At 32.3% G+C, this 17,341-nt stretch overlaps 1 protein-coding gene across 5 annotated transcripts in view; it reads left to right on the top strand.

Annotated features, from left to right (window-relative positions):
* The window catches only part of LOC141461151 (A-type potassium channel modulatory protein KCNIP2-like), a 319,616-nt gene that overhangs the window by 269,020 nt on the left and 33,255 nt on the right, over positions 1–17,341 (top strand). For all 5 annotated transcript variants that reach the window (XR_012462621.1, XR_012462620.1, XM_074141913.1 and 2 more), the window contains one exon: positions 10,487–10,556. Coding sequence is in view for 3 of the 5 variants with exons in the window: in XM_074141913.1 (XP_073998014.1) it covers positions 10,487–10,556 (70 nt within the window). In the remaining 2 variants the exon portion in view is untranslated. The remainder of the gene's footprint in view (positions 1–10,486; positions 10,557–17,341) is intronic.

Genomic DNA, 17,341 nt, shown 5'->3' with positions numbered 1-17,341 from the left:
TTTCTCTCTACTAACTTCAGCTTATCAACAACTATAACTCGGACTATTTTAGTTCTTTTTTTTTTTTAATTTTGGTTGTAAAACTTTGATAAAGCTTTGCCTAACTTCGTCAGATTCTAGGTAATCGTTACATTGTTTGAATTATATTTTATATCACCTTGATGATTTCTGCATATCTCCTCGCTCGAGGATTATCTAATCTGTGCCCATTACTATTGTACAATTCGGTAAGCGGTATAACTGGGAGGTTTCTACGATCAGACAAACGTACTTCAACAAATTTATATTTTAAAAAACAATGCTTTTCAAGCAGATGGCTAGTTGCAGATGTTGTATGAAACATAGATGACTACTTTGTAAAAAGCTCTTTAATAAGTTTTTTTTTTAAATGACAGTTTTAACATAAGTTTAAAGTAAAACTTCATTCTAAATCCTTTTTAGATTTGTTAAACTTTGAACACTTTGCTAACAAAGGTCAAATTCCCTGTTCTATTCCCTTAGGTTTAGTAAATTTTCACCAGCTTGGTTTGCAGTACTGATACAGTGCCATCGATTTGCGCCCACTGCCTAAATCTCTTATTCCTGAAAGTACAATGTTGATTATGCAATCAGGTACAACCAAAGTACTTTTTCCAAAGATTTCTCATAGTTTTCGTTCCCCTCAAAAAACTGCTTTGGAACCAGTCCTTATTTCTTTTCATTTCGTTCAGTTTCTAATTTGTATTACTGATTGCATCCTTATTTTCTGGTAGCTAGGCATTTCCTACAATTATAAGTTTACAAATACAGCCTTGTCATCTTTGAGAACTAGCAGAGTCCGCCATACTCTAAGTGATATCAAGCTTGGGCTCATTAGTTCTGATTAGAATCGGACTTTAGAGGTAATATTCTAATCCAGCTTCAGAATTAGGTTCATCACGTTCTTCTATATTTTTATTTCCATGTTGATGAGACATTTCTGAAAGCTTAGACTTCTATGAAGGATGTTCTTCTAGTTGGAATATCTATTGGCTAATCTCATTGGCAAAAGGGATATGTGAAGTAGGCGGGCTATAGCTGATGACGTATGACACCGTAAGCAACTCCCTCACCAATAAAAGCACAGCTATCCAGTACATAAAATGGTGCTATTTCACTTTCATTCAGCAATCTAGATTTTACTTTCTTTTACTTCAGGAAAATATTTCGTTAACTTTTTTGATTCTACATTACATTAGAAGTATGAAACTGGAACTATAATGTTGAAAACATGTTTATTTTGGACATTTTTACGATATCAATTTTTATTGCATTATTCGATAATTTATCAAATACCTATGGGTGAAAAATTAGTAAAAAAAATTTAAATAGTATTTTTCCTAGAAATAATTACGAAAAACGATTGGCTAATCTCATTGGCAAAAGGGATATGTGAAGTAGGCGGGCTATAGCTAATGACGTATGACACCGTAAGCCACTCCCTCACCAATAAAAGCACAGCTATCCAGTACATAAAATGGTGCTATTTCACTTTCATTCAGCAATCTAGATTTTACTTTCTTTTACTTCAGGAAAATATTTCGTTAACTTTTTTGATTCTACATTACATTAGAAGTATGAAACTGGAACTATAATGTTGAAAACATGTTTATTTTGGACATTTTTACGATATCAATTTTTATTGCATTATTCGATAATTTATCAAATACCTATGGGTGAAAAATTAGTAAAAAAAAATTAAATAGTATTTTTCCTAGAAATAATTACGAAAAACGATTTGCTTATCTCATTGGCGAAAGGGATGTGTGAAGTAGGCGGGCTATAGCTGATGACGTATGACACCGTAAGCCACTCCCTCACCAATAAAATCACAGTTATCCAGTACATAAAATGGTGCTCTTTCACTTTCATTCAGCAATCTAGATTTTACTTTCTTTTACTTCAGGAAAATATTTCGTTAACTTTTTTGATTCTACATTACATTAGAAGTATGAAACTGGAACTATAATGTTGAAAACATGTTTATTTTGGACATTTTTACGATATCAATTTTTATTGCATTTTTCGATAATTTATCAAATACCTATGGGTGAAAAATTAGTAAAAAAAAATTAAATAGTATTTTACCTAGAAATAATTACGAAAAACGATTTGCTTATTTCATTGGCGAAAGGGATGTGTGAAGTAGGCGGGCTGTAGCTGATGACGTATGACACCGTAAGCCACTCCCTCACCAATAAAAGCACAGCTATCCAGTACATAAAATGGTGCTATTTCACTTTCATTCAGCAATCTAGATTTTACTTTCTTTTACTTCAGGAAAATATTTCGTTAACTTTTTTGATTCTACATTACATTAGAAGTATGAAACTGGAACTATAATGTTGAAAACATGTTTATTTTGGACATTTTTACGATATCAATTTTTATTGCATTATTCGATAATTTATCAAATACCTATGGGTGAAAAATTAGTAAAAAAAATTTAAATAGTATTTTTCCTAGAAATAATTACGAAAAACGATTGGCTAATCTCATTGGCAAAAGGGATATGTGAAGTAGGCGGGCTATAGCTAATGACGTATGACACCGTAAGCCACTCCCTCACCAATAAAAGCACAGCTATCCAGTACATAAAATGGTGCTATTTCACTTTCATTCAGCAATCTAGATTTTACTTTCTTTTACTTCAGGAAAATATTTCGTTAACTTTTTTGATTCTACATTACATTAGAAGTATGAAACTGGAACTATAATGTTGAAAACATGTTTATTTTGGACATTTTTACGATATCAATTTTTATTGCATTATTCGATAATTTATCAAATACCTATGGGTGAAAAATTAGTAAAAAAAATTTAAATAGTATTTTTCCTAGAAATAATTACGAAAAACGATTGGCTAATCTCATTGGCAAAAGGGATATGTGAAGTAGGCGGGCTATAGCTAATGACGTATGACACCGTAAGCCACTCCCTCACCAATAAAAGCACAGCTATCCAGTACATAAAATGGTGCTATTTCACTTTCATTCAGCAATCTAGATTTTACTTTCTTTTACTTCAGGAAAATATTTCGTTAACTTTTTTGATTCTACATTACATTAGAAGTATGAAACTGGAACTATAATGTTGAAAACATGTTTATTTTGGACATTTTTACGATATCAATTTTTATTGCATTATTCGATAATTTATCAAATACCTATGGGTGAAAAATTAGTAAAAAAAAATTAAATAGTATTTTTCCTAGAAATAATTACGAAAAACGATTTGCTTATCTCATTGGCGAAAGGGATGTGTGAAGTAGGCGGGCTATAGCTGATGACGTATGACACCGTAAGCCACTCCCTCACCAATAAAATCACAGTTATCCAGTACATAAAATGGTGCTCTTTCACTTTCATTCAGCAATCTAGATTTTACTTTCTTTTACTTCAGGAAAATATTTCGTTAACTTTTTTGATTCTACATTACATTAGAAGTATGAAACTGGAACTATAATGTTGAAAACATGTTTATTTTGGACATTTTTACGATATCAATTTTTATTGCATTTTTCGATAATTTATCAAATACCTATGGGTGAAAAATTAGTAAAAAAAAATTAAATAGTATTTTACCTAGAAATAATTACGAAAAACGATTTGCTTATTTCATTGGCGAAAGGGATGTGTGAAGTAGGCGGGCTGTAGCTGATGACGTATGACACCGTAAGCCACTCCCTCACCAATAAAAGCACAGCTATCCAGTACATAAAATGGTGCTATTTCACTTTCATTCAGCAATCTAGATTTTACTTTCTTTTACTTCAGGAAAATATTTCGTTAACTTTTTTGATTCTACATTACATTAGAAGTATGAAACTGGAACTATAATGTTGAAAACATGTTTATTTTGGACATTTTTACGATATCAATTTTTATTGCATTATTCGATAATTTATCAAATACCTATGGGTGAAAAATTAGTAAAAAAAAATTAAATAGTATTTTTCCTAGAAATAATTACGAAAAACGATTTGCTTATCTCATTGGCGAAAGGGATGTGTGAAGTAGGCGGGCTATAGCTGATGACGTATGACACCGTAAGCCACTCCCTCACCAATAAAATCACAGTTATCCAGTACATAAAATGGTGCTCTTTCACTTTCATTCAGCAATCTAGATTTTACTTTCTTTTACTTCAGGAAAATATTTCGTTAACTTTTTGATTCTACATTACATTAGAAGTATGAAACTGGAACTATAATGTTGAAAACATGTTTATTTTGGACATTTTTACGATATCAATTTTTATTGCATTTTTCGATAATTTATCAAATACCTATGGGTGAAAAATTAGTAAAAAAAAATTAAATAGTATTTTACCTAGAAATAATTACGAAAAACGGTTTGCTTATTTCATTGGCGAAAGGGATGTGTGAAGTAGGCGGGCTGTAGCTGATGACGTATGGCACCGTAAGCCACTCCCTCACCAATAAAAGCACAGCTATCCAGTACATAAAATGGTGCTATTTCACTTTCATTCAGCAATCTAGATTTTACTTTCTTTTACTTCAGGAAAATATTTCGTTAACTTTTTTGATTCTACATTACATTAGAAGTATGAAACTGGAACTATAATGTTGAAAACATGTTTATTTTGGACATTTTTACGATATCAATTTTTATTGCATTATTCGATAATTTATCAAATACCTATGGGTGAAAAATTAGTAAAAAAAAATTAAATAGTATTTTACCTAGAAATAATTACGAAAAACGATTTGCTTATTTCATTGGCGAAAGGGATGTGTGAAGTAGGCGGGCTGTAGCTGATGACGTATGACACCGTAAGCCACTCCCTCACCAATAAAAGCACAGCTATCCAGTACATAAAATGGTGCTATTTCACTTTCATTCAGCAATCTAGATTTTACTTTCTTTTACTTCAGGAAAATATTTCGTTAACTTTTTTGATTCTACATTACATTAGAAGTATGAAACTGGAACTATAATGTTGAAAACATGTTTATTTTGGACATTTTTACGATATCAATTTTTATTGCATTATTCGATAATTTATCAAATACCTATGGGTGAAAAATTAGTAAAACAAAATTAAATAGTATTTTTCCTAGAAATAATTACGAAAAACGATTTGCTTATCTCATTGGCGAAAGGGATGTGTGAAATAGGCGGGCTATAGCTGATGACGTATGACACCGTAAGCCACTCCCTCACCAATAAAATCACAGTTATCCAGTACATAAAATGGTGCTCTTTCACTTTCATTCAGCAATCTAGATTTTACTTTCTTTTACTTCAGGAAAATATTTCGTTAACTTTTTTGATTCTACATTACATTAGAAGTATGAAACTGGAACTATAATGTTGAAAACATGTTTATTTTGGACATTTTTACGATATCAATTTTTATTGCATTTTTCGATAATTTATCAAATACCTATGGGTGAAAAATTAGTAAAAAAAAATTAAATAGTATTTTTCCTAGAAATAATTACGAAAAACGATTTGCTTATCTCATTGGCGAAAGGGATGTGTGAAGTAGGCGGGCTATAGCTGATGACGTATGACACCGTAAGCCACTCCCTCACCAATAAAATCACAGTTATCCAGTACATAAAATGGTGCTCTTTCACTTTCATTTAACAATCTAGATTTTACTTTCTTTTACTTCAGGAAAATATTTCGTTAACCTTTTTGATTCTACATTACATTAGATGTATGAAACTGGAACTATAATGTTGAAAACATGTTTATTTTGGACATTTTTACTGCTGTAGCTGATGACGTATGACACCGTAAGCCACTCCCTCACCAATAAAAGCACAGCTATCCAGTACATAAAATGGTTCTCTTTCACTTTCATTCAATGATCTATATCACGGGATTCGGTAAAACTAGGAGCTAGGTATTAATGTTAGCCTAGATAGATCCTCTCTTCCGTTTCTTCCCGCTGTGGGGGGAAAAAAAACTATGAGCAACGTGTCGGTTTCCTTTTTTTATGAAACAAAATAGGTCTAGAAGGCCTATGGATGGTGTTAGGATTTGATACTCAGTGGTCGATTAATAATAAAAACCAATATCTCCTGTACGATTCAATAAAGACAGAACTGTCTGTGAAGAGAAGTTGGAAGAGAACTAGAAGAAAATAAATATCTGCATAATTCTCAGTTATAGAATTGGACTATTTATCCCACGGATCAGAGGATGCCTTTGCGTGCTTTTATAAGAGCCGATAAGAATATCTCACAAACGGCTCAAAACAGAGATGAATCTCAACAAAAAAAGAGAGAGGGAAAAAAGCGGTACTCTTTTGAGTGTAAAATAAATGCTAGAAAGAGCAGGGTCCTGCATGGAAAGCACTCTTATGAATTAGTTTCGCCGGTTGTTAGTAAGGATGGCGTCAAGTTCATGATTTGAGAAACTGAGAGATTTATGGTGGTGCTAAAACCACTGACTTACATTATTTTGTAAATTATGTAATGAAAGGTGGATTTATGCGAGATCTTACAATGAATTTTTATTTAGAAGCATTTCTTGTTATCATTCATTTATTTTGGGAGGACTTAATCTGGAAGATGATGAGTTGAAATTAATATTGTATGAAGGAAATAAATATAAAATAGTTAATTACAGTAATCAGTTGTTCCTGTAAAATACCAAACAATTAATTTAAGAATTATCCAGCAAACAAAGCCATCTTGAGTTTAGATTTTAAGTTTAAAATATAGAATAAGCTTTTCTCTGGCATTGTTAATCAAGCTCATACTTAAAAGGAAGAAATTGTAAACAAATCGTCGTAAAGATTAAGTAAAACATCCATTACATTGAACCCTTCCCGGAGATTACTCTGAGATAATTAATTTAACATGATTAACGCTGGGATTCATTAAATGAAGGCTTAACAATGGTGAAAAAAAAAAAAAAGGCTTAACACTACAGTGTTCTGAAGTATTAAAGCCCTAATAACATTAACATTGTACTCTATAGTTTAATTAAAATGTGAGTAGTTACAATAACAAAGGCACTATCCACAAGTGCAACAATTAATGGTTATTGAGCATAATTGTAAAACAGCATTGTCAGACAATTATTTTAGTTTCTTAATTTGTTATTAAGAGCAAGTTTGATTAGTAGAACTAGAAAATGAATGAGATATCGACCACCAGTAAAGAAACACCTCTGGGAAATAGATTGAATAATTCAAATGAGGTCATCTACTTTTATATACATACATATATATTTCTATTTGTTATTTTAGAGAAGGGGGAAAAAATACTATTAAACTACTTTTAATAAGAGGAACTATTTTTTCCGAACTAAAAGCTTCAAGGGCCTTTTCTTCGTTATCAGAAAATCGATCTCAATAAGTGTATTTTCAGTGAAATCTCGAAGTAGATTACCCCTTTCTCTTTAGTAATTTGGAAAACTTACTAAGTATGAAATACTTTCTTTTCCAGCACTAAGTGAAAAAGTGAAATTGAAAACTATGAGATAAGAAAGAAAGCAAATATCTCTTTAAAGTGGCATTAAAAACACTTAAAGGTAATAAAATTCTTGTCTTTAAAAAAATTTCTCTAGAATAAAATAAGATTTTCCATTGAGATGAAAATTGATCTAATATACTCCTTGACATTTACATATTTTAGCATATAAATAAGGAAGAAGGAAGAAAAAGCATAATTTTATATGTAGCTGAAGTTATTGCAAATTAAATTTTCAATCGAAGCATTACTGAATTCGCTCTTTTTCGCTAGATAAAAATTAGTTTATTTCATTATAAGTAGTCCAGGCTTTTAAAGAAATAAGTCTAATCCATGAAAGCAGAGCCGTATCAGTACATTTTATAAGATTTATAACGTTTATACGAACTTAAAAAGAAAAAAAAGTTGATGTTTGTTGCCCAATATTTGTAGAAAGAAAATCAACGCTTTAAAAAATGTTGGAAATCACCAAAAAATGTAAATTAGGCAACCATATTGACTCTATGTCACAATATAATTTTCTATGTATATTTAAGTTTAGGCACGTACTTTAGCCAAAATTCTGCTTCTGAAATATAAATTTGCTGCGCCACCAAACAAGCGCAGTGTCGAAGCATATCAAAACAGCTTTGGAACGCTATTGCGTATTGTGCATTATAAAGCATACGTAATATTTGACCTTTATTTTTTAAAAAAATAAAAAGTAAATGACATTCACATGACTGGATCTTAATATAATTGTTACATTTCTATTTGTAAATTTTCACTTCTTTCAAAAAGAAATCTGATCTGGCACATTAAGGGATGCCTTGACTGAGAACATCCAAATAATCAATTTCCCTTGGAAAAAAATTTCAAATAAAAGAAATAAGGCTTAATATTCTAAGGAAGTATACGATGTTTAAAGAAAATCCTGGAAGTCTTTTCGGGAAAATCTAATCTAATTTGGAAAAATCACATTGATAACAATGCATTTTCAGTTGATGTATTCGGTGAAAACCGTGAACAACGTGGAATCAATGTGGAACGCTAGTTTTAATTTCCTCTTGATGATTACTCTTATTCTACAATTTGACTCAATTGTAGTACCTTCCTTTAAAAAGTAAGAATTCTCTTTCTCTCAGGGATGTAATGTAATCGTATGGTAGATGCAGCAGATTTATGGAATTCGATACGTAAAATAATTCTAGAGGTTGTATAAGTAAGATGGTCCTAGAATTGAAAATGGACAAACCAATTCTTTAATACACTTCGAACGCAGGGCAATCAAAAGTTTACAACGTCGTAATAGTCACTGTAAACGACTTTTTCTGCAATTTCTCTGGGGTTTGAGATTACCAGAGCATTCTGTGCATTTCAAAATCTTGCACCGCTTCACGTATGCATTGCTCTAAGTTAACTAGGGACGCAAGAGCTTTTCAAGGAAGAAAAGTGCTTTGAATTCTGTGCAAAATGAGATCATGCTCGTACTGAGGTCTGAATCTCTATCTAAAATGTAAAAACGGCATTGAACAAGGGTTGAGAGCTTTTATTTGTGTGCGTAATTCTCAATTACATTTTTCACCACGAGTAAACACGTCGAACGCATCGTAATAGAGAGTTGGTTTGACGTGCATACACGTCAAACACACTTAACCAGGTTGAAAGGTCTTGGTTAGTCTTACACAGTGAATAGGGCCCGCAGAGGTAGCTGAAGTGTGCTACTTTAAGGGTTTAGCGAACCCACAGGCAATTTTCAGCTCATCATCAAATTAATCATTTGCAGGTAACTGCTGTTTATGTATTTGGAGGTGTTACCGCATAAATTTTTTAGGTCATAGCGAATAATGTTTTTTTTAAATGACTCCTATCTATAATAAGGTTGATATTGGCATTTATTTTATCCGTCGTTTATTATATACGTCATCAGAGATAATATTAATGAATTTGGAGAGGAGAATTCGACTTCACTTGTTTCCGCCTCAAACTACACTTGCTTAATTTACTTTGGATGTAATATAGAGCTAATTTGTTTAAAATCAATTATATTATCTAGCACTGGGATCTAACCATATTATTAGCAGGTTTATATTATGTTCTTTCTTGTTATTAATGTTAATAATATATTATTTATGTTTTCATCTGTACACCATTGATTACTACTGCACACTCCGTGGAGAATCGATACTAATGCTCAAAGACTTAGTATTTAGCAATAGAGAAATTGGCAAAATTCTGTACCATTTAGACAGACACAATTATAAAGCCTGACCAAACTAAACCTAGGCATAGACATACCAATTAAACTCGATAGTTTGTTAATCCATTGAACTAACCAAGTCAAGGACCACAACACAGCATAATTCTGAACATAACTAGTTGATATTTTCTTCTGAATTACAGGACAAAACTATTAGACTATTTCTCTGTTTTAAAAAATGTTTTAAATTAGACCAATGTTACTTCACTTGATCCGCTTGGAGTCTTAACTTGGAACTTAACATATGAAACTCTAGACAACCATAAAAGAGTTCCTTAGACAGGTCTGATTCTTTAAGTGCGCTAAAGTAAACTTCTTCTTTGTAAAATCTTTCTTAAACTCTGCACGCTACTTTATTAAAAAACCATCTACTGAATCTCACCACTCCAGTTAGTCATTCTTAACATAGGTATACTTCTTTAATAAGCTACAGTTTTTCCTCTCTTCTTTCCTATCCTAAGCAAATGAAAAATTTGTTGAAAGGAAATAAACTCGTACTTCTTTAAAATGTTTTATTTGTATTTGTTGACTTGAACCAAAAAGAACGGTTTTTCTTTTGAAAGCTCGACACTCGGATGATGGAAGGGATACTTTCCCGCACCATTTCATTCTTTTTCTCAATCTCTCCTACAGTTTTTTTGAAGAAGAAAACTAGAAGAGTCCGAAACGTCGAACTCTAAAGGAAAATTTGTACCTTTTTTTGGCTCTAGTCAACCATTAATACTTATAACAACGGACATTCAATGTATTAATCACTTATCTGTTTATGTTTTCAGGAATGTCCTACAGGAATGGTGGACGAGGATTCTTTTAAACATATTTTTTCCCAGTTCTTCCCACAAGGAGGTAAGCTTTGTGAAGTAATTGTTATTCGTTTCTCTGATTTTGTAAAAGATATATTATTATAAGGTAAAATTATTGTATTTTCGCGATAGGAATCTAGTCCTCTCTGGTTTATCATCCTATCGACTAGTATCGTTAATCCTATCAGAACAATGAGTGGATGCAATAGAGTGATTAGAGAGCATAGGGTTTTCTAGAAATTTATAAGAGATGATTCCATCACAAATTCGTTTTTTAAAGACTTTTCACGAAATTTAAATTTTTACTGCCAATAAATAGGCAAACCAAAATAACATTGGCCTAGCGTTATCCATTTACTTGATTGCATTGAACTTCGTTTACACTCACCTTACACGCCATATTGGCTCAATCTGAGTATTGTGTTATTTATATGTCTGGTCTTTTGCTTTTGCCGGGAGAAATATAATTTAAAACGAAATTGAATCTGGAACGCAAGGGCATTTAGTAAAAAAATTGCCTACCACTGTCATGATCACAATGGGTTTTGTTTTTGAAGCAATTGTAAAAAAAAACAGATGTCAGAAGTGATTTTTTTTAACTCACTAAGCTAAGCATTTCATTTTTCATGATTCAAATTAAGTTCCCTCTAAAAAAATTGAGTTTCAAAGCTGAGGGGTATTATGGTTGTGAGTTTCGAGTTAAATTTGAGCCAGAGTCAGAAGAAATGTTTCTTAAACTTAACCGCATAACATACTGTACATAACTTAGTTCCAAAATTTCTCCAATTTTGTTTGCAAAGGATCCATTAAGTTGCAAAACTACCCAAATGTTGTATGTACAACACATTCCCGAGTGGGCAAAGTTTATGTTATAATTCCCATAAGGTCCAGAACATCCCGGGTGGAGAAAGAACGTAATATCATAAGTTGTTGATGTTAGTTATATATAACCCTAAGAAGCTGTCCTTATATTTAAGAGCTATATAATCTTAAGAAGACGTGCATGTGGTTTTCCACTTTCTCTAAGTAACGTGGTTTACAAACAACAATGTAAACAACTAGAATGCAGTACTCTTATTTGCAACTTCCAACCTTGACGGCTACTTTATGAAGTTCTTTCTTCGTTCAGAACTTTTTAGTTCTTCTTTGCTATTCTCTTTCTTTATTGTGAAGCTGGATGAAAACTAATTAAGAGCAAATATCTTACCAAATGTTGAATCCAGCAATAAATCTTGAAGCATTAATTCCTTTGGTAACAGCCACTTAAATCATACCTCATTCTAATTTTCAATAGTCTTTTGTGGTATCTCAAACTTAAGTAACGAACCGAAACCAAATGTACAGTACATATAACAGTTTGAGGACGCCATGAGGAGCACCCTTCCGGCCTAGTAGGCACTCTGATGGTCTCATTAAGCTTTTGTCTTAAATGCATGGGCACCCAAACAATTTGTACCGATACTCATCAGAATGCGTGGGCAGTCTCACATTGCCTTCTTGAATTAACTTCATAGGACTGGATGGTGCCTGTAGAGCCGTCTGGATTTCTGAGGAAATCATCACTCTGGAATTAATTATCCATTCACATATAAATGAATGGAATATACGTATAAATGTATTTTAACTAGCTCTGAATGAAAGACTATAGTCTCTTTTCCATGACTAAAATTCGGATTTGTGTCTAAAGTAATTACTTAATTATTAAGACTGCAATGTAGTTATATTTATCTCCTTTCACTTACAGTTAAGTATTTAAGTGAGGTTTTCTGCTTTGTTCCTTTTAAATTTGTGATACATTGTTTTCCTTGGTTTAGATTAACAGACAATTAGACAATTTGGCAGTATATTTAGCTCGAATTTTTAATTGAGTACCTTTTTGTTGTGGATTGATTTTTTTATGTTACAAACAACAGGCCTGTAGTACTTGTGGTTATTAAACGAACATGCTTTTTTTTACCTGATGATGGGTGAAGGTCCGAAGCTGGATCCAACACTGCGGACCTAAGCACAATTTCAATTATTAAATATCTTAACTTTAGATATATCTTTTCTTCTTCTTTTTTTAAATGTTTTATTGGAATTTACTACTGCAACGGTTGTTGCAACAAGCAAATATGGTACCTGATGAAAAAATAAAAGAAAATACATGAAAATCACGAGTGGAGAAGGCACCTCGTGGTGTCACTCCAGTTATGGGCTTTCCTATACTGCTCTCACGGTAAGAGTAGATCACGAGGCCATCTTCTCTTCAATCTCCTTAGAGGATTACCTGGTAATGTGGAGGAAGATAGGTGTTCTATGAGAGGGTTAGGGATTAGCTTCTATAGAGGAATGAAATTTAAGAAAATGAGTATTAGCAAGATCTGTAATGAAAGGGATTTTGAGATCATTATGGATAGTGAGTTTAGATACATAGAACGGAGCGTTAAGAAGTTTTCGGAGTAGATTTTTGACTGTAATGTCTGGAGGCGTAGAGAGTTGGAACGCTTAGTCGATCCCCATTCTTCAATGCCGTATGACCAAATAGGTCGCAGTAGCAGAAGGTATAGGAGTCTTTTGTTTTGTAGGTTAAGTTTCGAACGTTTGTCAAGTAGTCTGGCGAGAAGTTTGTAGCGTTGGTTAGTTTCTTGTCTTTTCAGTGTAGTATGGGGATTATTATCTAATATATCTAATACATGTTTTTTTTCTTTCAATATTTTGAATTGCAAAAATTTAAAATTTTTCACAACGCTTTACTAGCAATAAAGGATATTAACGGAATAGTGTTACATAAATTATTATTCATAAAGCTTAAATATTGTAATTACTACATGAAATGAGACATCTATTTGCGTTTGGCTTAAAGAAGCTTTGGAGGTATTCTTGCTCCAGCACATTATAGAACCGGTACCTAAGCCACGAAAATTCAGCTATTAACTGTTAAGCCCAATAATTATTTTACCAGTGTTAAAAAGGAAATGAGAAAAAGGGCGTAAATATTACAGAAACGGAAATGAGAAACTTATCTGTTTGATAAGGTGATTATGTGAATGATGAAAGATTTGTTTAATTTAAAAACCTTTTCTGAAATCTAAATAAATCTTTTATAAACTTTTTTAAATCATCTGATACTGCCCTTCGTGAATGTGCTACCGGATATCAAATTAAAAACACAAAGCAACTAGAGAAGAGTAAATATACATCGAACGGTAGAAATCGATGAGGAATTTCGTGGTTTTATTTTAAAAATTCATTGTTTTTCTCTACTCTGAAAACTGTCGGTTTTTTTTTAATCTTTCATATTTAAATAACAAAATGTATTCTGTAATTCCTCAGGCTGGGTGTGGTGTAGTGGTTATTAAAATGGGGACTAGAAAGTGGAAGATCCCCAGGTTCGAGTCTAGTGTGTTGCTACTTTCTAATTAGTAAAATGTAATTTTGTAAAGTAAGAGGTTCCGCCTCTCGTCCATGACACCAAATTTGGTAGTTGCACGTTAATCCTACCTGAACAAATCTCTTTATTATTTTTTTTTACTTACTTTAAACTGAGTGAGGAATTTTTTAATTTTTAAAACATTTTGAGACAAAATTCGAGAGAAAGGACAAAAAAGTTTTGGAAAGACGTCCTTTTCCATAAAAAGAATCAACACATCTAGAAATAGCGTATCTGAAAGATTTTGTTGGGTGCCAATACCTAACGTTCTCAAACGCAACTCTTTAGAAGATACAAAAATAGTATCCGAACCATTAGTGGTAGAAAAAGGTAGCTTCTTTGCCAACTAATCGAATTCTTAACTTCCAGAATAAGTGTTCCGCCATATCCACTCTAAGTGACCCAACAATCTTAAAGGTCTTCTCTTTACAAAAGGCAACCAAACCTTGCTGACAGTTGGGTGTACAAAGCTCATCATTCTCCACTGACCGCGATCGCAAACAGGGTAAAAATAATTCGTACAGGGAAACCTGATTAACAATGCTCAACAAAGTTATGCCCCTATAATTGTCATACGTAAGTTACTCCCCTTTTTTTTGTGATTAGGGCAGATTACAGCAGGTCAATACCATTCCTTCCAGAACCCATATAATTTTATACAGTCCCACTCATATGTTCTCGCCTCCAGACTTTAAAAGTTCAGCAGGAATATTTCTTTCCCTGGGCCTCGTTATTTACCATGTACTATCACTCCTTCTCCAGTGGGGCACCTCACAAATCTTTTCATCCGTTTCCTGACTTGAAAGAATTTGAATTCCTTCTTGGCCTTTAGCAAGTTATCTTCCGCCCTTAGAAGGCCCGTATAAAATTCATCTCTCTTAAATCTTTAGACTACTATATCGCTAAAAACTGTGACACTATCAACTATTAATGTCGGAAAATCAAATTAATTCAAGCTATCCAAAATTAAACGTAATTCAACTTGTATAAATAAGCTTATGAATCAGATACGGGAGTCAATAGATCATTGATATAACTATTGTGTAGCATGTCCTGATTACAGATGTCCCATTTCTGATAGAGGCAGTTAAACATATTATCCAATCATGTACGTCTCTTTATCTCTACAATAATTCATATAACTTTGCGTAGAGCGTACAACACATAATGTATGTATAAAATTCATTTATTTGAATTTGTTATTGTACGGGGGTCTCACACATGTGGGGCTAAATTCTGTTAAGTCGTGCCCCCAAAAAAGTGGATGAAATTTCAAATCACCGAATAACACCTCAATCATGAAATTAAACATTATTTAACAAAGAAAAAAAAAGGTTTAATCTAAAGCGAATGTATTAAATAGTGAAGATTAAAAGAAATAAATTGACCTCTAAACTTCAGCCATAATCTTTAAAATCCTTAATTAAAGAAGACTTTTAGCACTAGTTAATGCTCCTAAAAAGTTTTCACCAAGTTTCCCTGCCACATTTAATTTCCCACAGACTTGAATTACTCCTCTTAACCCTAACTTAGCAGGAAATAAAATGGACTAATAATTAATAATAAACCATAATGGAATCCCAGAATTTAAATTCTTCTAGGGCGATATGTTTGCATTAAATACTGGACGTTGTATGCAATTTATGTAATTAAATCATCTAATATTATTATAAAAGAAGATTTCAACATTTAAACAGTATCACTTGCAATAAAATGAACTAAGAAAGTAAACTGAAAACTGAGATGATGTTAATAAGGCTTCCCTTTAAACCTCATTAAAATCAAATTCTCTGAAAAAGTAAAAGTTTCATCAAGTTTCAAAATGATGGTCTAACTTTACATTCAAGTTCAAATTAAACTTCTTCTAGGCTAGTCTGCGTAGAAAATACTACAGAATATTCGAGAAAGCTAAGTAAATAATAGGAGATAACCTAAAGCGAAACACCCACTGGTAAAAGATAGTAAAAATAATATATTTACATTAAAAATAGCAATAACCTGTCACCAGAAATAATTTAAATTGTATTACAATTCGAAGTAAGAGAAATTAGTGGACAAAAGAGAAGATTATATATGAGAAAAATAAAATTTTGTAGTTTGCTTCATCAATAGTTTGAGTAAATAACTCGTTTTATACTGAAGTATGCCTTAGATAGCCACTTTCGTACATCAGCAATGATAACGTGAATACATTTCCAGAATTATGTAAATGTCTTTTGGAGTTGGTCATGCCTCGCTCTGCTATTTGCTAGATAACTTCTGCTTTTTCCTTTTAACTCTTCTGAATTGCAAGTTTTTATATTAAGACTGGCTGAAAATAATAATAACATTTATACAAAGATATACTTCTTATAAGATCTCATCTAAAGTCTGAAATCCTTTTTCTTCCAGTTCACTGGAATTTATATTTAGATTTCTTCATGTTTAATTTTGTTTTATACATATGTCCAGAAGAATTATCATGAGACGGAAAAGCAGTTAGCCGTGCATAGTAATTGCCTGTTGAAGCACGTTTTTGTAATGTTTATCTCTGCCTTAAAGTATTTCTTGTTATGATTTTTATTTATAAAAAAAAAAGAGGGTTACCCGTAGGAGTATTTCCTCTATTTCTAGGTAGAAAGCGAAAGTTCAAATATTATCGTAGAGGTTAATCGATTAAAGAACTTACAGTTCCACTCAAAAAAGAATGTAGAGATATCAAGTTTCTATATTGGTCATTTATAGAGAATTAAGTTCATGAAATCTGTATAAAACCACAATTTAGATATATGTACATCTACACAACACACACACCCACACCTCTACACTCCCTAGACTGGAGATGGTAACCACAAACTATCTTGACTTTGGGAGAAGATATATTTCTTAGGTTGTAGCAATAAAACGCCAGGAGAATTGCCACTACCGTCTCCAGAATATGTATGGTCATTGCATGCGCACACCAAGATGTACTACTAGTTCACCCAAACATACACTTTTACACCCATAACAAAAGTTAACATCCTTGTTTCGTTGGTTAACTCTTTACTATCGTTCTATAGTACATCTCACACTTGACTTTACTTCAAGTTCACATAAAAGCACTATTCTATTTTTCCTTTTTTTGGTTTTTAAATTTTATTTCTTTAATTTTGAGAATTTATCCAATTATAATTGCATTTAATCAAAATATGCTGCTTTTTCTCAGAAACTTGAAAGTAAAAGGCAAGTGGCACTACTGCTTTAAAGGGCAACTTCTCTGCGAAGATGAGGAGACTAAGAATTGTCTAGGAAGTTCTCTCATTGATGCCACAGAATGAAAATAGGGGCTAACACTGGGGCACAAGTGTTTTACTATTTATAGAATAGAAATAAACTGTTAAATCACTTCACCGGACCTAAACCTAATGGAATATGCCTCGGATCCTCTTTAACGA

Source organism: Rhodnius prolixus, unplaced genomic scaffold (assembly GCF_049639745.1).
Source record: "Rhodnius prolixus isolate KJV_2025 unplaced genomic scaffold, Rpr scaffold_6, whole genome shotgun sequence".
NCBI classification, from domain to species: domain Eukaryota; kingdom Metazoa; phylum Arthropoda; class Insecta; order Hemiptera; family Reduviidae; genus Rhodnius; species Rhodnius prolixus.
Note: the sequence above shows the minus strand (reverse complement) of the source record. Positions and strands in the feature narration are given on the sequence as shown.